This window comes from Herpailurus yagouaroundi, unplaced genomic scaffold, assembly GCF_014898765.1.
Source record: "Herpailurus yagouaroundi ecotype Mexico unplaced genomic scaffold, PumYag 217, whole genome shotgun sequence".
Lineage (NCBI taxonomy): Eukaryota > Metazoa > Chordata > Mammalia > Carnivora > Felidae > Herpailurus > Herpailurus yagouaroundi.
In genome coordinates, this window is record NW_024412448.1 from 56,283 (window position 1) to 77,720 (window position 21,438).

At 41.9% G+C, this 21,438-nt stretch overlaps 1 protein-coding gene and 1 long non-coding RNA gene across 3 annotated transcripts in view; one reads left to right on the top strand and one right to left on the bottom strand.

The window, feature by feature from the left end:
- Positions 1 to 5,728: 5,728 nt before the first annotated feature.
- On the bottom strand, positions 5,729 to 18,295 carry LOC121017883 (uncharacterized). Its single transcript, XR_005784939.1, has 3 exons — positions 18,167 to 18,295; positions 13,310 to 13,398; positions 5,729 to 5,973 (listed from the first exon to the last, which is right to left on the bottom strand). It is a non-coding gene; the product is annotated as an uncharacterized LOC121017883 (long non-coding RNA).
- A 149-nt stretch (positions 18,296 to 18,444) lies between these two features.
- The window catches only part of RAB37 (RAB37, member RAS oncogene family), a 59,957-nt gene continuing 56,963 nt past the window's right edge, over positions 18,445 to 21,438 (top strand). For both annotated transcript variants that reach the window (XM_040456325.1, XM_040456327.1), the window contains exon 1: positions 18,445 to 18,801. In XM_040456325.1, coding sequence (XP_040312259.1) covers positions 18,736 to 18,801 — 66 coding nt within the window. In that variant the 5' untranslated portion in view covers positions 18,445 to 18,735. The remainder of the gene's footprint in view (positions 18,802 to 21,438) is intronic.

The following is a 21,438-nucleotide window of genomic DNA, read 5'->3' on the forward strand; positions in this document are numbered from 1 at the left end:
ATGACTCCATACCATGTAGCTCCCTGAGCACAGCAAGGGCTCAAGAACACAGTGATAAGAGAAACACAGAGCTTTACTACTGGAAGAATCTCAGTGTGGAAAGAGATATCAGAGCAAGGCCCCTTTCTTAGGGCCTTTCCCTAAGGAAAAAATGGTCTCTTCTCCTATGTCTACCACCATCTACCTTCATTCCTACCAAGACTCTCTCCCATCTCTCTGAAGGAAACAAAGCCTTATTTAAATTATGTTTTTGGGCACAACCATTAACTGTGGACCAAACAGAAATTCCAGAGAACTGCAATATCCAGTGGGCTGCCCTCGTCCCCATGACCCATCCCTGAAGCCTGGATCTCCCTTTCTCCATGCCTTGAGCTATAGGAAAACTTCAAGGCAGGCAATGAGGTCATGTGATGACTGGATATATATCAAACATAGGCAGTGCTAGAATCTGGGGATTTTTCCAGGCTGACCTTATTTAATGTGTCTCACAGCCATTGATCACCTGACACACTGTGGCGCAATAGAGGACAGGACAAAACACAAAAGCGCTGACACATGCATTTGCCTCCTGCAAATGGGAAGAATGTGTGACCTAAGTTCCCTCCTCAGATATCTCATAAAAATAGGTTCGCCTCTCACTCAGCCACAACCAATGCCCTGTAACCTCACTTCAAATTTGGCTGTGAGGTGTCAGGTTGCTGACATTCACCTGACTGTCACACATCCCCATCCTTTGTCACATCCTCCTTGTTCAGTTTTTTCAACAGTGTTTTCCTCCCTGTCTATCCCTAATTTTTAGAGCTGGTAGATGAAATAAGACCTTCTATCTGTTCCCACTTTTAAAATATCAAGTGTAAAGGAATACTCTCTCCGAATTAAAAACTTCCATGTTGAACCAGTTGAAGATTGGTTCAACTTCAACTAAGTTGAAGATCACCCTTACTCCTTCCTTTTGCCCTTTCCTCTCTACCTTCTTTCTCCTGTAATTCCTCTCCACCCAGCTCACCCCACTCTCTCCTCTTTCCACGTTATGATCATCCCTCTTCTCAGTTCTGATCCCTCTATTCCCTACCTCTTTTCCTTCCATGGTTAAGAGTATAAGAGAGGCACCCAGGGCACAAAATTTAAGAAATCTTGAATGACCCTGAGAGTGACTGTCCCTAGCCGCCTCTCTTGCCTCACCCTAGACCTGTTCCCATTTTTTCATCCCCATATTTCTATCTTTACATCACTCAAATAAGTATTTTTCCTCCTCTCCTTACCTACTCCTTTGCTCTTTTGACCACCTGGTAGAATGTTTACTTTTTATATACATAACAACTACATTATGTAGAATACCAATTCAGGTATTGTATTAAAAGCCAATGTGGGGGCGCCTGGGTGGCGCAGTCGGTTAAGCGTCCGACTTCAGCCAGGTCACGATCTCGCGGACCGTGAGTTCGAGCCCCGCGTCAGGCTCTGGCTGATGGCTCGGAGCCTGGAGCCTGTTTCCGATTCTGTGTCTCCCTCTCTCTCTGCCCCTCCCCCATTCATGCTCTGTCTCTCTCTGTCCCAAAAATAAATAAAAACGTTGAAGAAAAAAAAATTTTTTTAAAAAGCCAATGTAACAATAACATACACAAGACAGAAATGTGCATTCATCTTTCTTATAATATCCAAAGGTAAACAGTCCAAAACTGACATGGCAGCTCCATGGGTCTTAGGGCCCTTCTCACCCATGACTCCGTGATCTTCAGGACCTGGCTTCCATCTCAAGGTCTAAGGTGGATGCTTCACCTTCCTCCACCACCTCCACTTCCCAGGAAAAGGAAGAGAAGAAGGGAAGGAGAGGGCTTGCTCCTTTCTTCTTAAGGGCATGACTCGGAAGTTAGAAATGTGGCTTCCACTGATCCTCTTGGCCAGGACTTAGTTATGTCACCTCACCGACTTGCAAGGAGGCTAGGAAATGTTTTGTGTTTTTTTTTTTTACTCCTTAACCATGTCCCTAGCTAAAACTTCCATTACTGTAAAACCAGGAAAGAACAGATATTTGGGGATTAACTAGCAATCCTTTTCACATTTATATTCTACTCAGGGATACTATCTTTCCTTGCTCAAAATAGTAGGGAAAGGAAAATAATGGCAATCCTTCTTTTCTTATTTTCTAAACAGGACTGGTTGCATGTAAATGTTTTCTTAACGTTTATTTTATTTTTGAGAGAAGAGAGAGAGAGAGAGCATGAGCAGGGGAGGGGCAAAGAGAGACAGGGAGACACAGAAGCCGAAACAGGCTCCAGGCTCCTAGCTGTCAGCACAGAGCCTGACCTAGGGCTTGAGCCCACAAATCAAATGACCTGAGCCAAAGTCACCACTCAGCTGACTGAGCCATCCCAACACCCCAGAACTGGTTGCATTTTTAGATGCATTTTAGATTCAGTTTAGATTCATAGAATCCTATAAGTGAAATGTATGGCAGAATGATGATGATGATGATGATGATGATGGAAGTAACACCAACCTTTCACTTTCTAAGTGCAAGACACTACAGAAGCTTTTTTATTAAGTCTTATAGATTAACCCACCTTATCCTTACAACAGCCCTGTGTGGTATACATATTATCATCCATATCTTACAGATGGGGTAACTGAGTCACAGAGAAGTTGTAGTGACATGCCCAAAGTCACACAACAGTAAGGGATGGATCAAGATTCAAAGCCAGTTAGTCTAGCTCTAGAGAAAAATAATATAAGTAGACATTCTTCCTAAGTAGAAACATAGGAATATGTTGCACTGTTTCAGGAGGACTCATCTTATAGAGCACTATGCTGAGCTCCGAGGAACTGGGGGTCATTCCCACTGTATTCTATACAAAAGGTGCTCCCTAGTGACCTCATGTGGCCATCTGGGTCATGCCCTCCCTCCTTTCCTAAGAAATCTAGATGCTCTTCTTAATTCCATTCAGTATCCTCCTACTGCTCCACAGTTCTCCTAACCTCTCTTGGGGAAGTGAAGCCCTTTCCGAACAGTTCCTCAAAGCACAAAAGTTAAAAGGGATGTTAGAAGCCACTAATCCAGTAGTTCCTAAACTTGTCTTCATGTCAGAGTCACCCACAGAACATTATAGTCATGCGAATTCCCAAGTGTCACCCCAAGAGATTCTCATTCAGAAAGTCAGGGGAAATCTGTATTTTTGATAAGGACACCCAACCTGCCCAGTGCTGAGGAAACCCATCTGAAGTCTCTATTGGGAAATATTCATAGACCGCTTCCCTCCGAATCCAGTATTTGAGTCTCCTCTACAGTATCCCTGCCGAATGGACACTCAGCCTGTGCAAGGATCTCACATTACACCTCAGGTTAATAGCGGCTCCCATGGATTGAGCACCAACTATATGCCAAACATCCTTTTGCCCATTTATTCCTCACAACCCTGTCAGGAGGTATAATTCCTTCCCATTTTAAAAATGACAAAACTGAGGAGTTCCTGGTGGCTCAGTCGGTTAAGCGTCCAGCTTCAGCTCAGGTCATGATCTCGTGGTTTGTGAGTTCAGGCCCCACACTGGGCTCTCTGCTGTCAGCACAGAGCCCACTTTGGACCCTCTATCCCCCGTTCTCTCTGCCCCTCCTCATTTGCTCTCTCTGTCTCTCTCTCTCAAAAATAAATAAAAACATTAAAAAATTGTTTTAAAAAATGACAAAACTGAGGGACGCCTGGGTGGTTCAGCCAGTTGTGTGCCTGTCTCTTGCTTTTGGTTCACAGTTCATGAGATCAAGCCCCACATCAGACCCCATGCTGACAGCAAGGAACCTGCTTGAGATTCTCTCTCCCTCTCTCTCTGCCCCATCCTCATTTGTGCATGCATGTGCATGCACACTCTTTCTCTCTCAAAACAAATAAACTTTTTTTTTAAAATGACAACACTGAGACTCAAAGATGTCAAGAAATTGCCCAATTCATAGACCTGGTAAGTGGCCCAGGTGGACCTTAAATCAGGTCTATTTGAACCAAAATCCCCGGTTTGTTTCAATATGTCACGTCTCTTTCCAGCAGAATGCCTTGCAGCCTTATCCCCTAACATGTTTTTTTTAAGAACCAATTTGTTGTTTTAATTATTTTATAATTTTAAGTAATCTCTATTCCCAATGTGGGGAGCAAACCCACCACCCCAAGGTGAAGATTCATATGCCCTACTGACTGAGCCAGCCAGGCACCCCATTCCCCAGCATGGTTTGACATGAGGAATGCCACACTCTCCACCAAGACCAGGTCAGCACATGCAGGGAGTTTGAATAAATGCTTTGAAGACAGAGAAATAAAGACAAACATTCATGCATGCACCAAAGACATGTAGGAGAAAGCTCACAACAGTGCCGTTCACAGCAGATAAAAACCAGGTGCCCCCTGCAGTGAGAGATCAAATGAAAAATTTGTGATCTATTTACTCAACCAAACATACACAGCACTCAAAACAACAACCTACAGCAACATGCAAAAACAATTATAGCAATATAATTTTAAGTAAAAAAAAAAAAAAACCTAAAATACAAGATGTATTTTTAGAAATGCAATGTATTTTTAGATGCAACAAAACTACATAAAAAGATAGGAGTGATGGACATAGGATTCAGGATGATCACAACCTCAGAAGGAGGGATGGGTGGGGTGAGGGGTGGAAATATGGTTAAATGTAGGTTATTGTGATGGCCCTAGCTTTTGCTTTAGGTTCTTATTACATTAGAAGGAAGGGAAGGAGGGAGGGAGGGAGGGAAGGGAAGGAAGGACCATTTAAGGATGAGTGTGATGAGTGTGTCAGAGTTCAATTATTTTGATTATTCCAATTCTGTGCACCCTAAGGTCCAATTTAAAGAAAACATTGGCTGGGGCGCCTGGGTGGCGCAGTCGGTTAAGCGGCCGACTTCAGCCAGGTCACGATCTCACGGTCCGTGAGTTCAAGCCCCGCGTCAGGCTCTGGGCGGATGGCTCAGAGCCTGGAGCCTGTTTCCGATTCTGTGTCTCCCTCTCTCTCTGCCCCGCCCCCGTTCATGCTCTGTCTCTCTCTGTCCCAAAAAAAAATAAATAAACGTTAAAAAAAAAAAAAAAGAAAACATTGGCAGGGCACCTGGGTAGTTCAGTCAGTTGAGCATCCATGACCCAGGTCATGATCCCAGGGTTGTGGGATAGAGCCCTGTGTCAGCTCTGTGCTGAGCATGGAGCCTACTTAAGAATCTCTCTCTCTCTCTCTCCCTCTCCCTCTCAAATAAGAAAGAAAGAAAGAAAGAAAGAAAGAAAGAAAGAAAGAAAGAAAAGAAAGAAAATATTGGCTAACAGATGCATAAATGGCTTAGTATCCTTGCATTATCAGATCTTGGAAGGAAGGATTCAATTCTCTTTTCCAAGTTTTGATGCTCAGGTCTGTCTCAGAGTACCTTCTGCCTCTTCTGGAAAATACCTGAAACTGAATACACTGATCCCTGCAAGCAGGTGGAAGGCTGTGTAAGAGGGCCTGCCAGCATAGGATCATGGCCAAGTGGGGTGTGATTCCAGCAGACAGATCCTCAAAAACATGATACCTCCTACACAGAGATGCACATGCACACGCACGCACACACACAGGTGCACACACACAGGTGCACACACACACACACACACACCTGCTGCTGCTGACTATGGAAAAAATCATTTCTTTCTTATGTGGAAAAGGGTTTAAGCTCCACAGAGCGGAGATAAAGCATAAGGGGTGGCTAAGAAGAATACAAGTAGTTTGCTGACTTTCTCATTTCGCCTGAGCTTCCCTGCATATTGGGCAAAAGAAGCTCACCTCCCTGGACTATGAGCTTAGTAGTTCTCCAACACACAGTTACCAACTTCTGAGACTCTGCCAGGGATAAATGTCCACAAGATGGAGAACGTGAGCTGCAAAGAGCTTTGAACTCAGTAGAGGGGCTGTGCCTGCCTGGATGCTCAGTTTGTCCCATGGTTGATAGTTGCCGGCCTGTGGGTGAAACAAGAGAGAGCTCAATACTAATGACCATTTACAAGGACCCCCGGTGCATGGAGCCCTAGCCCATGGGGGTTCCCCAGGTTCCTGGTAAGAGAGGCACCAGAACACTGCTCTCTGCTTTGTGGCATTCCCATTATGTACCAGTAACAGAGGTGTTGGCACAGATGTGATACTTAGGTATCTCTGGAACGGAAAACACCCTCTGCTTCTCTCCTCTCCCCAACCCTGACCAAGTGGCAGGAAAGGTTGAAATTTAGAGTTAAAAAAAGTCCTCTATGCCAGGGCATTTTTCCATCTATGGAGCTAAAAGCCCTGAATGAATCTCCACAGTCCCTTTCTGAACCACAACTCCTGGTTGAGGATCCATGTGAAAAAGGCAGCTGCAGGATGTGGAAAACCTATCAACTTGGGGCTACACTTATGGGGATTGAATCTCAGCTCCATCTGCCACCTGCTCAATCTTGATTAGCTTATTGTCCCTGATCTTCACCCCCACCACTCATAGAATATGAAGAAAAGTAGCCTTCTCCAGAGGATTATTGAGCAAGGTTAAATTAGATAACATGCAAAAGAGCCTGGCACATGGTGGTCATAATAAAAGTTCATTCATTCATTCATTATCTATCTGTGTCTCTCCCATAAAATATCTAATAAAGAAGCTAGAGAAGACAAGGTAGCAAGAATCTAGTATCATGGAGAGTTGCCCACCTGACCTTATAGAGATTCTCCCTTATTGGAAGCTCCCTTATTGGAACTTCACCAATTTGACCCCGTGGGGTGCTAGGACAATGGAAGACACCATTTGGGGGTTTTCTCGGGAAACAAGAGGGGCATTACCTCTCAAATGTTCCCCTCTCTGTAAAGAGAACTTTCCTACTATTCTTCCTTTCTAATCTTATACTCTAATAAACTTTTGCCTGCTGCTCAAAAAAAAAGGGGGGGGGAAGAAGAGTTGGTGTTTGGAGGCACCTTCCTGAGTAAAGCCTTCCCTGCCCCCCATCTTCCTCCTCACCTCTGGGCAGACAGAGTTGGTCACCCTCTTCTCCAGACCTACAGCACATTCAGTCCATATTATCCACTACAATGACCCCCCATATTGAGTACTCAATATATACCAGGCACTGCACTGGAATGAGCACTTCCCATGCCTTATTTCATTTACTCCTCACAATAACCCAATGAAGGAGGAAAGTGAAGGTTAGCAAAGTGAATTAATATATCAAGTTGCAAAAACAAAAAATGGCAGAGCTAGAATTCAGACCTGTGTCTGTGGTTTTTTTTAACCACTGCGCCATACTGTCTCCCTTACATCCCATCACAGCTCTTATCACATTATATATATATATATATATATATATATATATATATATATCTTAGCCATGCCTAGTAGGCTGTCAGCTCTTCAGAGGCAGGAACTGTGGCTCTTTTATCTGTTTATCCCCAGCACCTACCACAGCGCCTGGCTAAGAACGAATGCATGAAGGAAGGAACCATCTTCTCCAAAAACCCAATGGAAGAGGACAGCACCATTGTTCGTCCTAGGCCACTATGACTCATAATCTCTATCCCCATCCAAGCTTTGCAGCATGAGGAGAGGGCAGGTGGCTGCATATACAGGCTGCACCTTCCCTGTAGTGCTTTTCTCACTCACATTAAGAGCCCAGAGCTTAGCCATGGGAGTAGTGCCAAGCCTTTCAGTGGAAGAAAGATGTTGCTGGATCTTTAATGTTAGGAAACCCATCCCATCTTTGCATTTCACAACATCCTGCAGCATTAAATCCTTATAGGATTTATTCTGGGTATTTTCTTCAAATCCATTGAACTCAGCCGTTCTCTTGTTTCACATTCGTTACTACAGTTTATAGATTATTTCCTTAGTGACCCAAAATGAAACTGCCATTTAATCCCCACATGAGGTTCAGCTCAAACTTTCAGACTCAAAGTAGTATATTGGTTTAGAGTACGGAATCTGAAGTCACATATTCCTAGGTTCAAATTCCAACCTCCTATGTGAGCTTTTTTTTTTTTTTTTAAGTTTTTATTTATTTTTGAGACAGAGAGAGACAGAGCATGAGCAGGGAAGGGGCAGAGAGAGAGGGAGACACAGAATCTGAAGCAAGCTCCAGGCTCTGAGCTGTCAGCACAGAGCCCGACACGGGGCTTGAACTCAGACTGTAAGATCATGACCTGAGCCGAAGTCGGACGCTCAACCGGCTGAGCCACCCAGGCGCCCCCTATGTGAGCTTTTTAAAATTTTTTAACGTTTATTTATTATTGAGAGACAGAGAGAGACAGGGCATGAGCATGGGAGGGGCAGAGAGAGAGACAAAATCTGAAGCAGGCTCCAGGCTCTGAGCCGTCAGCACAGAGCCTGACACGGGACTCTCGAACTCAGGAACCCCAATTTCATGACCTGAGCCAAAGCTGGACGTTTAAGAGACTGAGCCACCCAGGCGCCCCCTATGTGAGCTTTTTAAAACTCTGATCCTGTTTCCACTTCTGTAAAATGAATACAACAAAAACTATCTTATAGAATTACTAGTTAGATTGAATGAGAATATATGGGGCGCCTGGGGTGGCTCAGTTGGTTAAGCCTCAGACTTTGGCTCAAGTCATGATTTCCCAGTTGGTGAGTTGAAGCCCCGCATTGGGTTCTGTGCTGACAGCTCAGAGCCTGGAACTTGCTTCGAATTCTGTGTATCCCTCTCTCTCTGCACAAACTCCCTGACCACTCCTCTAAAACTTTAACCTGCTACAAATCCTGCCCACATACAGAGATATCAGAGCCATTCCCATGCCTCATTAAGCATGAAGGTAACCAAAAATCCTTAGATTTTTTTAAAAATCTGAAACATACAAGAAAATAAATAAATAGCAAAACTGACCGTAACAAAGCAGAGATCATTCAGGAACAGGAAAGAAATTTTAAAACAGAGATATTTGAGAAGATACCACTTCCATAATACAAAGGTATAAAAAGGCATTGACCATGGTGGTTCCTCAAAAGATTAAAAATAGAATTACCATATGATTCAGCAATTTCACTTCTGGATATTTACCCTAAAGAATTCAAAGCATTGTCTCAAAGAGATATTTGTCCACCCATGTTCACAGCAGCATTCTTCACAAAAGCCAAAAGGTGGAAGCAACCCAAGTGTCCATCAATGGTTTCTGGAAATGTGGTATGCACCCCTATGTTTATTGCAACACTATTTACAATAGCCAAAGTATGGAAACAGCAGTGTCCATTGATAAATGAATGAATAAAGAAGTTGTGGTATACACACACACACACACACACACACACACACTGGAATATTAGTTAGCCATTAAAAAAGAATGAAATCTTGCCATTTGCAACAACATGGATGGGGCTACAGAGTAGAATGCTAAGTGAAATAAGCCAGTCAGAGAAAGACAAGACATGATTTCTCTCATATGTGGAATTTAAGAAAGAAAACAAACAAGCAAAGGAAAAAGAGAGAGAGAGAAAAACCAGGAAACAGATGCTTAACTATAGAAAACAACTGATGGTTATCAGAGGGGAGATGGTTCGGGGATGGGTGAAATTGGTGATGAGGAATAAAAGCACACTGAGTAATGTATATAATTGTTGAATGGCTATATTGTACATCTTAAACTAATATAACACTGTATGCTAACTATACTGGAATTAAAATTAAAAACTTAATTTTTAAAAAAAGATTAACAAAAAAATTGGAAAAAAAGAAAAGAAAATGTGGCACATACATACAATGGAATATTATTTGGCCTTTAAAAGAAAGGAGAGTCTGGGATGCCTGGGTGGCTCAGTCAGTTGAGTGTCCGACTTCAGCTTAGGTCACGATCTCATGGTTTGTGAGTTCGAGCCCCGCATCAGGCTCTGTGCTGAAAGCTCAGAGCCTGGAGCCTACTTTGGATTCTGTGTCTCCCTTTCTCTCTGCCCCTCCCCCACTCATGGTCTGTCTCTTTTTCTTTCTCAAAAATAAATAAAAACATTTAAAAAATAAAAGGGAGAGTCTGAACCTGCTACAACATGGATGAGCCTTGAAGATATTATGGTAAGTGAAATAAGCCAGTAACAAAAACATACTCTATGATTCCACTCCAATGAGCTACCTAGAATAGTCAGATTCAGAGTCTGAAAGTAGAGTAGTGGTAGCCAGAGGCTGGGGTGGCAGGAAATAAGGGGTTACTATTTGATGGGTACAGTTTCTCTTTTGAAGATAAAAAGAGTTCTGGAGATTGGTTTCATAACAATGTGAATGCAGTTAACATTACCAAACTACACACTTAAAAATCGTTAAGGTGGGGGGCGCCTGGGTGGCTCAGTTGTTTGAGAGTCCAACTCTTGATTTTGGCTCATGTCGTGATCTCATGGTTCATGAGTTTGAGCCCTGTGTCTGGCTCCGTGCTGACAGTGCAGAGCCTGCTTGGGATTCTCTCTCTCTCCCTCTCTCTCTGCCTCTCCCCAACCTGTGTGCACACTCTCTAACTCTAAATAAATAAACTTAAAAAAAAATTAAAGGGCTCCTGGGTGGCTCAGTCGGTTAAACCTCAAACTTTTGATTTCAACTCAGGTCATGATCTCATGGTTTTGTGAGTTTGAGCACCACATGGGCTCTGCACTGACAGCGGAGCCTGCTTGAGATTCTCCCTCTTTCTCTGCCCTTCCCCCTCTCACACTCTCTCTGTCTCTCTCAAAATAAATAAATAAGCTTTAAACGAAGTCATTAAGGTTTGGGGAGCCTGGCTGGCTCAGTCAGTAGAACATCCAGCTCTTTATCCCAGGGTAATAATGAATTCAAGGTGTAGAGATCAATGAAATAAATAAAAATTAAAAAGCTGTTAAGGTGGTGACTTTCATATTGTGTATATTTTATCACAATTTAGACATTTTGATTAAGAACAAAAAAATAATTCTTAGAAATTGAAAGGAATTTTGCTAAAACTTTTTAAAAATGTTTTTATTTATCTTTGAGAAAGAGCATGAGCAGAGACAGAGGGAGACAGAGAATCCAAAGCAGGCTCTGTGCTGACAGCAGTGAACCTGATGTGGGGCTCGAACTCACAAAGCATGAGATCATGACCTGAGCTGAGATTCAACACTCAACCAACTAAGCCACCCAGGCACCCTTTGCTAAAACTTTTAAACGTACTGTGAGGGCTTAAAGATGAGGTTGAGGAACTGTCCTACTTCACAGAACAAATAGACAATGAGATGTAAAATGTGAGGTTTTTTTTTTAAAGAGAAAAAAGGGGGCACCAGGGTGGCTCAGTTGGTTGATCCTCCAACTCTTGATTTCAGCTCAGGTCATGATCTCACATGTGTAGGATAGAGCCCCATGTTGATCTCTACACTGAGCGTGGAGCCTGCTTGGGATTCTCTCTCTCCCTCTCTCTCTGCTCCTGCCCTGCTTGCATGATCTCTCTCTCTCTTAAAAATAAATAAATAAACATTAAAAAATAAAAACAGCAAAAGTAACACGGATGCCTGACTAGCCCAGATGGTGACTCTTGATCTCAGGGTCATGTGTTCAAGCCTCATGTTGGGCTTGGAGCCTATTTAATAAATAGATAAACTCACCTTTATTTAATAATTTAAAAAAAAGGAACAATCCAGAAAGCGCAACATCTCATTCCTTGGGAACTTCAGAAAATAATAGTGATAATTAAGGGGAGAAAAAAAAGTAAAATGAAGAGAATTTCCCAGAGGGGAAAAGTGACACACATCTTCAAACTAAAAGGGTCTGCTGAGTACCCAGCACAATAGATGTAAAAAGGTGTACAATTATATAAAGTAACATAAAACTTCAGAAAACTATGGATCAAGAAAAGATCCTAAAAGTTGCCAAAGAAAAATAAATAATGAAACAGCCCATTTCCAAAGCTGAGGAATTAGTCCAGCAACAGACCTTCGGTTAGCAACACCTCGAATTAGCAATACTACCTCCTGTTAGTGTACCAGACGACAATTCAGTAATATCTTTAAGCTTATGGGAAATCATCTTCATTGTGAATCCCAAACCAAGCTGAAATCAAGTAAGAACAGAATAAGGACATTTTCAGATATGCAAAGACTCAGAAAGTCCACCTCCCATGCCCCCTTTTTAAGAAGTTTGTTCGGGGGTGACTGGCTGGCTCAATCAGTAGGGCATGTGACTCTTGGTCTAGGGGTTATGGGTTTAAGACCCACATTGGGTGTAGAGATTACTTAAAAATAAAAAATAATTTTTAAGAGGTTATTTGAGTGCATTTTCAAGTGACTTCCTCAAATACTTTCCATGAAGAGTAAACCAAGAAAAGTATGCCAAATTCATGAGGGAGTAAACTGAGAAAGAGGAAGGTATAAACCACAGGGAATACTGAACCCACATAGGAATAAGGCTAAAGGGAAATGTCAGGGTTATGGCCATGCAGCAGGCCCAGAAAGCAACATGGTCAGATTAAAGCAGGAAAATAAAGCCCTATAGGAGAGAGGTTTGTGAGATCATAGAGAAGAAAACTTGGAAAGTAAGTCTTGAGCAAATGATGAAGCCCTGGAATTAAATCTTTAATTTAATCTTTAAGCAATTAGAGGAGTGCCTGGGTGGCTCATTTGGTTAAACATCCAACTCTTGGTTTCACCTTAGGTCTTGGCCTCACAGTTCATGGGTTCGAGCCCCATGTACGGCTCTGCACACCTGCTTGGATTCTCTCCCTCTCTCTCTGCCTCTCCCCACCCCCACCCCCGCTTCTCTCAAAAATAAATAAATAAATAAATAAACATTTAAGACAAAAACACATTCGCATCAGACGAGGAAATGATTGAAAGGAATTAGAAAGGAATTAGAGCGCCTGGGTGGCTCAGTCTGTTAAGCGTCTGACTTCAGCTCAGGTCATGATCTCACAGTTTGTGAGTTCAAGCCCTGCAATGGGCTGTGTGCTGACAGCTCAGAGCCTGGAGTCTACTTCAGATTCTGTGTCTCATTCTCTCTCTGCCCCTCCCCCACTTGTGCTCTGTCTCTCTCTGTCTCTCAAAAATAAATAAAAATGTAAAAAAAAATTTTTTTAAAGAAAGGAATTAAATGGTTTCCAAGAGAAAAGAAAAGTGAAGACATTGACAATATAAAAGATACAAAGAAGAAGGTATGTATCTCTTCTTTCAATAAACAAATTGAAAGGCAATCAGAAACTTCAGAGAAAACAACAAATACATACAATGGCAAAGTACAGATTAAAACAATGCCTGATTTTAGCAATGGAGTTTTTATGTTTAAAAAGAATAAAATTTTTTAACTTGGTGATACAAGTCTTTGAAAATGAAATGTAAAGAATCATAACTTACTATTTAACCCTGCACATAAACTGTGTTTGCTTAATGATAGCAGTTTAAATCCTGGAGGCTTGGGAAGGTGTTCACATTTTAGAATAAACCTGTAAAAATTACAGAAGATGATAATTACACATTATATAACTATGATAACATTTAAAATGTGATTTCTATTCATTGGAAAACTTTGAAAATAAAAGTATACCTGACAATACCCCAGTAGCAACGAACATGTCAAGTACCCCGATCTTGGTTCCTGATACCACTTGCCAATAAAAGGAACCAGGGCTTCTTGAAGAAATTACTAATTCCAAGAGGACAGAATCAACAAGATAACCCCAGAGCTAGCATCCTAAAATCCTAGTTCCAGAAAAAAAGAAGTGTTCAAAACAAAACAAAGGATGTCAAAGAGGGATAAATGTTCAGTGGATAAACCCAACAAACACTACCTTAGTGAGGTGATCCAGGTTAATTAACATCATCAGTGATAAGTCTTACTTATAACACAACCTGTTGATATGATGTGTTGATAATGAAACTTTACCTCCATGGTCTTACTTTCAAAAAACACAGAACCTTGGTCTAACCAAGGGAAAAAATCAGCCAAATCCAAATTGAAGGACATTTTACAAAATACCTGACCAGTACTCCTTAAGCCTATCAAGGTAATCGAAAACAAAGAAAGTCTGAAAATTTTTCATAGTCTTAAGAAGCCTAAGGAAGCATAACACTTAAATGTAATGTGATATTTTGGATTGGGTCCTGGGAAAATACAAATAAAGCATTGATTTTAGTTGATAATAATATACCAACATTGGTTCATAGTTGTGACAAATGTAAAAATGTTAATAGTAGGGGAACCTGGGTGTGGGTGTACAATAATTCTCTACACCATTTATGCAACTCCTCTGTAAATATAAAATAATTCTAAAACAAAATGTTTATTTTTAAAAAGTATATCTGATAGAGGTTGGGAGATAAAGAGGGAAAAGAAGTGAAAGGAAGGGTGGGGTGCTAATAAATGATGGTAAGATAAAAGCTTATCTTTCTTATTCTTAATCTTTCTGAAGGATAATTTGAAAGTAACAATAGCAACAATGTATTTAATGATTATGGCTTATGGATAAGTGAAATGAATGACAGCAATGTCACAAGGGGTGAGAGGGAGAAATTGGGAATACCGTTTTTAAGGTACCTACACTGCACATGAACCAGGAATGTCATAATTTGAAGATGGATTAAGTTTAGTTAAAAATATATACTGTTAACTCTAAGACAACAACTTAACAGATTTTAAAGAAGAATTTTTTTATTGTTGTGCCAAGAAAGGAGATAAATGGAATTACACAAATTGCTCATTTAAAACCAGAGAATGCCGAAGGAAGAGGCACTTGGCAATGAATAAAATACAATTGCAAACATGACTGACATTAATCCAAATATATCAATAATCACTCTAAATATGAATGGCTTAATAAGCCAATTAAAAGAGATCGTCAGAGTGGATTTTTTAAAAAAAGACAACTACATGTTGTCTACAAAAACCCATTTTCTTTTTTTTTTTCTTTTTTTTTAAATATATGAAATTTATTGTCAAATTGGTTTCCATACAACACCCAGTGCTCATCCCAAAAGGTGCCCTCCTCAATACCCATCACCCACCCTCCCCTCCCTCCCACCCCCCATCAACCCTCAGTTTGTTCTCAGTTTTTAAGAGTCTCTTATGCTTTGGCTCTCTCCCACTCTAACCTCTTTTTTTTTTTCTTCCTTCCCCTCCCCCATGGGTTTCTATTAAGTACAAAAACCCATTTTAAATATAAAGACACCAACAGGTTAAAAGTAAGGGAATGGAGAAAGTTATTCCATGCTAACACTGATCAAAAGAAAGCTGGAGTAGCTATTTTAATTTCAGACAAAGAGGACTTCAGAAAAGAAAATTATCACTAATAAAGGGGGCACTACACAATGAAAAGGAGTCAATTCTCAAAAAAAATGTGTTTGCATCTAAAAAACGGTGTCAAAATACACAAAGCAAAAACAGAACAAAACAGAGAAAAAGATGAATCCACAATTATGGTTGGAGACTTCAAAATCCTCTGTCACTAACTGATACATCTAGCATGCCCAAAATCAATAAAGATATAGTTGACTTGAAGAGCACTATCAATCAACTTGATCTAATTGTTATACTCCATCCAACAACAAAATACACATTCTTCTCAAGTTCACCTGAAACATTCCCCAAGATAGATCATAAAACACACCTTAGCAAATTTAAAAGAATAGAAATCACACAAGGTATGTCATTTTAAATTAGTAGTAGTAGTAGTTATTTCAGGGACGCCTGGGTGGCTCAGTCAGTTAAGCGTCCGACTTTGGCTCAGGTCATGATCTCATGGTTTGTGAGTTCGAGCCCTGCGTCGGGCTCTGTGCTGACAGCTCAGAGCCTGGAGCCTGCTTCAGATTCTGTGTCTCCCTCTCTCTCTCTGCTCCTCCCCCACTCATGCTGTCTCTGTCTCTCAGAAATAAATAAACGTTAAAAAAATTTAAACAGTATTAGTTATTTGAACATAAATAGCCCTAGAATGAAGAAAATTGATCTTTTTCCTATTACATTTTAATGGACACATTCCTTAAAGAATATCTATTTTTCTTCACTTTTTTTAGTTTTTTATTTTATTCTAGTACAGTTAACATACAGTGTTATATTAGTTTCAAGTGTAAAATATAGTGATTATTTTCCTTTACTGTTATTATTTGCTCAACAATATGCTTTCTGTTATCCTCTGCCTGGCTAATGCCTAAGCATTGTTCACTCAAAACTTAAAAATTAAAAACTTTAATATAGTATGACAAAAGCATAAAGCTAATAATTGAAAAAAAATCTGTAGAAAATAATAAAATATTTATGACAGAAGAGATTAATGTCCTTAATATATAAAGAGATTTTTATAAATCAATAAGAAAAAATGAGCAAATTTATTCTTGGCTCTTAGCCCACACAGCAACCAGAATAGTATCTTTAAATTCCAAGTCTGACCATGTCACTCCCCTACTTAAAGTTCTTCAATGGCTTCATATTGCTCTTAAAATAGAGTCCAAAACCTTAACATAGCCCACATGATCTTGTCCTTACCTACCTCTCTAGACATTTCTCCCATCATCCTTCTCCTCAACCTCTGTAGCTCCAGTCAGACTAGTCTTTTTTCAGCTCCTTTTTTGTACATGCTGATCTCTCTTCCTAGAGTCACACTATCACTCCCTTCATTTGACTGATGCTCACTCTTTCTTCAGATATCAGCTTAAATATCATTTCTCAGGGAAGTCTTCTGTCATCAATTCCAGATCATTTTGGATCCTCTGTAATATGTGCTATTAATAACCTTTGAGAAAACAGATGAAATCGTGTTTCTGAATCCTCAGAGCTAAGAAGCAGGCCCTGAGAAGGGTAAAATTTCCCAGGAATGTGAGGCTCAAGGGAAAGCTACCATTGACTTCTGGAACCTTCTTATCTATGACAGTCATGGATGGTGAGGAAGCCCAAGAGAAAGTTGTGATGAGATCTTCTCCAAGCTATTAGTCCTTAAGTTTTTGAATAGACAACTTAGGGAACATAATGAAATCTATGGGACTTCTCCCCAGAAAAAAAATGCATATAAGTAAAACTTCTGACAATGTTTTCAAAGGTTCACAATTCCCTAAAGTCTATCTATTCACCTCAGTCTAAGAACCCCAATGGTAGGCCTAATGAGAATCTCACAGGGGCGCCTGGGTGGCGCAGTCGGTTAGGCGTCCGACTTCAGCCAGGTCACGATCTCGCGGTCCGGGAGTTCGAGCCCCGCGTCAGGCTCTGGGCTGATGGCTCAGAGCCTGGAGCCTGTTTCCGATTCTGTGTCTCCCTCTCTCTCTGCCCCTCCCCCATTCATGCTCTGTCTCTCTCTGTCCCCAAAATAAATAAACGTTGAAAAAAAAATTAAAAAAAAAAGAGAATCTCATACACACAAACACACCAGTTCCCTGCCTTTATTCATTTAATCATTACTCATTGAGTATCTACAGACTTCAGTAATAATAACACTTTATAAATGAAATTTGATTTATGGTTTAAAAAAAAGAAAAATTTTCGTGTACATTCTCATGTACATTTTGGCCATTAGCCAAAAAGAAGCTGAAATCCAGGAGTAAAACACACCCTTTTAACGTTAGGCCTGGCCCTTTCCCTCCATATTGACCAATGGCCAGTGGTAATAGGACTTGTGCCTAGTGATAGCCACCTGATGAACACCAGGGTCATCATAGGAGGACAACCCCCAGAGCCAAATTCTCAGCCCCCAATTCCCAGGGTGCCCAGTCCTATGCTCTCCTCTTCCAGATAGTGATGTAACTGCGAATGGAAGGTCCCAACAGAAGGCCTCCCCTGGTGTTTACATGAGGTAACCAGAGCTTCTCATCTCCCTGCTCACAGAGCATAATAGTTAACATTCTTTATGTTTTTAATATATGTCAGGCACCATTTAGGCTATTTACATGAATTAACTTACTAAATCCTCAGAATACCACCAGAGAGTAGGTACTATTATTATCTCTATTTTGTGAACACTTAGGGAAGGTTAAGTAACTTGCTCAAGGTTATACAACTAACAATTTTCAGAGCCCAGATTTGAACTCTGGAGCCTGTACTCTTAATTAAGCCACCAGTCTGCCTTTCCTGAGCCAACTGTTCCTACCTTTTGTGGGTCAAGTGCACGCTAGAGAGTGTAATTAAAGCTCTGGACCCTCTCCCTGGGAAAATGCGGGTAAGCAGAATTTTGCAAAATAATTCAGGACTTCAAGGACTCTCATGGCCCATCATCTATGAACCTCAATACATACTGGAGGGAGCTGTCCGGGACCAAAACAGAAGCTGCGCCAGCACCGCAGGACTTCGCCCCTGCAAACACGGGAGGAGAGCTGAGCTGCGTGGTATGACGGGGGTGCTCGCTCACTGAGAATCAGGAAGAGTGAGCTCCTGGGACCGCAGTGCCCTGGGAACGCAGCAGACGCTGAGCCTCCGAAGTCCGGTAGCTGAACCAGATACACACGGACCACCAGCTAGACTGAAATCTTGTATCTCTGCCAGCACCCTGGAGTCACAAGACGGGGGATTCTGGGCGGACGGGATCTCAGAACTCCGGTCCCGGGCGCGGGGAGACGGTATCGCTGTTCCTGGTGCTGAAACGCCGCGGTTGCGAAGGGGAACCGCCGCCTGCCTGCCCACCCCCCACCGCGTCCCCGGTACAGCGCCGCAACCTCTGTGGGAGCTGTCCAGTGCTGAACCCGGATGCGGCTGGGCCCGCGGGGCTAGACCCGAGCCTGCCGCACCCAGCGGAGCCCGGACCGAGCTTTTGGGAGCGCTGACGCAGAGCGCTGGAAGGCGAGAAGCAGTGGGCTCCACGCCGGGCATGGACCAGCAGAGACTGGACTCCTACCAGTGGGGAGCTAGCTTCAATGAGCACGTCCTTCATAAGGTAAGATCTCCGGCAGTCCCCTGCCCCCATCCCAACGCTGGGAGAGGGCGCCATCAGCAAGAGTTCTCTCCACTCCCCTGACTTGGCTTTGGGACTTAAAGAGAAACCAGTCCATATCTGTGAGCCTGGGAGCCCCTTCTGTTGGATCCTGTTTGCTGCTCAAAACAGGCTTGCGTAAACACTGGGGGAGGGGCCGACGCCTCAGATTGTCAGGATCTCTGTTCATTTATTTAAGTCACCTGTGTCCCTTTCTCACTCACTTCCTCCTGCCTCAGATCCATTTGAACTCCTGTGTACCCTGAGCACCCTTGCCCGTCCGTGACCCTTCTGGTTGGCTGTTTGTCCTCTCACCCTTCCTTCACAAGCTCCGGCCCTGTTATGTCTGGGAGTTGTGGTCACAGACCTGAATTCCTGGCCAACTTGGGTGAAATCACACATAGAAATGATCTACAGCAGGAATTAGACTCCCTCCTGGCTCAGAAAGCTGCCCTCCGGCCACAACTTGCTCTTAGCCCACCGGAAAGCATTTGCTTGTTTCAAAGCTGTAACTCATCCCTTGCCTCCCTCATTCAAATTTCTTATGCAACTCAATCCCCAATAATGTAGGTTTCCTCTCAGAGTGATCGCTGGGGAAACGTAGCAGCCTCTCTCTAGGCAAGTCTTTTAATCCAAAATCCATCACCTCGAAAGAATCAGAGCCTATATTTGCCACAAGAAGTCATTATTGCCTCATCCTTTTCTCTGCCTTCCTCACTGAGCCCTTATATTTCCTACTTTGCTAATACCAATTTATCTCTTAGTCCCCTGACTAATGTCCTATACTCGGAGGTTATAGGTCCTACACTTGGAGATTATTTAAATCAAAATATCACTTTAAAAATTTCATGAATGTGGGGCACTGGCTGGCTCAGTCAAGAGAGCATGTGACTCTTGATCTCAAGGTCATGAGTTTGAGCCCTACATTGTGTGTAGAGATTATTTAAGTAAATAAATAAATTTTAAATAAACAAATAATAAAAATTCCATGAATGCAAGCTCTGAAATAATCCAATCCACTCTATTCCCCTGTTACACAGTTTACATTTGAAGAAACTAAAGTCCGGAGAGATAAAGTGACTTGTGCAAGAAAATAAGGTGGTAAATGGCAGAGCTTGTACTAAAAGCCAGGAGCCATGACTCCAAGTCTAATACCTTTTTCTCTGTACAAGTGTGGTCCACAGGCCAGCAGCACTGGCCTTACTTGGGAGCTTGTTAAAAATGGGAAATCTCAGGCCCCACCCAAGACCTACTATTTGAATTTGTATTTTAAAACAATCCTTAGGAAATAAATATGCACACTAAAGTTTCAGACGAATGGGCCTGCATCACACTGGCTATTTACTTTTTTTCATGTTTATTTATTCTTGAGAGAAAGAGACAGAGTGTGAGCAAGGGAGGGGCAGAAAGAGAGAGAGAGAGACAGAATCTGAAGCAGGCTCCAGGCTCTGAGCTATTAGCGCAGAGCCTGATACAGTGCTCGAACTCACAAACCACAAAATCATGACCTGAGTGAAAGTCAGACGCTTAACCAACTGAGCCACCCAGGTGCCCCCACACTGGCTATTTCTGACACAAGTGAAGGAAAATCAACTAACAGAAGTGCATCTGTAAATTTAAATAGTCCACGTGACTTCTCCCTCCAGATCCCTGAACCCCTAAACGTATAGAGAAAGAGAGAAATGTATAACAACTACCCCAGCCAGGAAGTTTTAAAACAGTTACAATCTGAAGTAAACTAGAGTAAGATGTAATTCTTTGAGGTTGTGAATCTAGCCTCAGTAGAATGTGCGTTCAAGCAAAGGCATATAATTACAAATCAATTACAGTAGCATCCTGGTAACTAGATATATGAGTCTCTCCAAGTTTAAAACATCTTTTAAAGATGTAAATACTCATGTTGGTGCTTTAAGATTTGGAAGTCAAAGTTGTCAAATTATTGATTAGTGTGACTTTTTCCACCTCAATTACCCACATATGAAATATAGGATGTAGCCCACAAGAACTTCACTTCCTCTGGGTTTATTTACCACCGAATTGGGAGAGAGTCTGTTCTGACAACTTCCAATATATTTGAAGACAAATGTCTACTTAGTACTTGTGAATGCTTGGTTTCTTCAGCTTGATTGTGAGCATCTTGACAGCAGATGCTGCACTCAAACCTTCCGGTAACCGACAGAGTAATGTATGTATAGAAAGTTTCCTTTTCATATAATGCTGATCACCTCCTCCTAATGTGGTTTTATTATTGTGAATGATTTTTTTTTAATTTTTTAAAAAAAATTTTTTTTCAACGTTTATTTATTTTATTTTTGGGACAGAGAGAGACAGAGCATGAACGGGGGAGGGGCAGAGAGAGAGGGAGACACAGAATCGGAAACAGGCTCCAGGCTCTGAGCCATCAGCCCAGAGCCCGACGCGGGGCTCGAACTCACGGACCGCGAGATCGTGACCTGGCTGAAGTCGGACGCTTAACCGACTGCGCCACCCAGGCGCCCCTGTGAATGATTTTTTAATGTGATCCACCTAAGAACCTTTATGTAAAAGAGCAGGGAATAAACATACTTGTATTATGCTTAGGTTTGCTATATAATAGAGTCC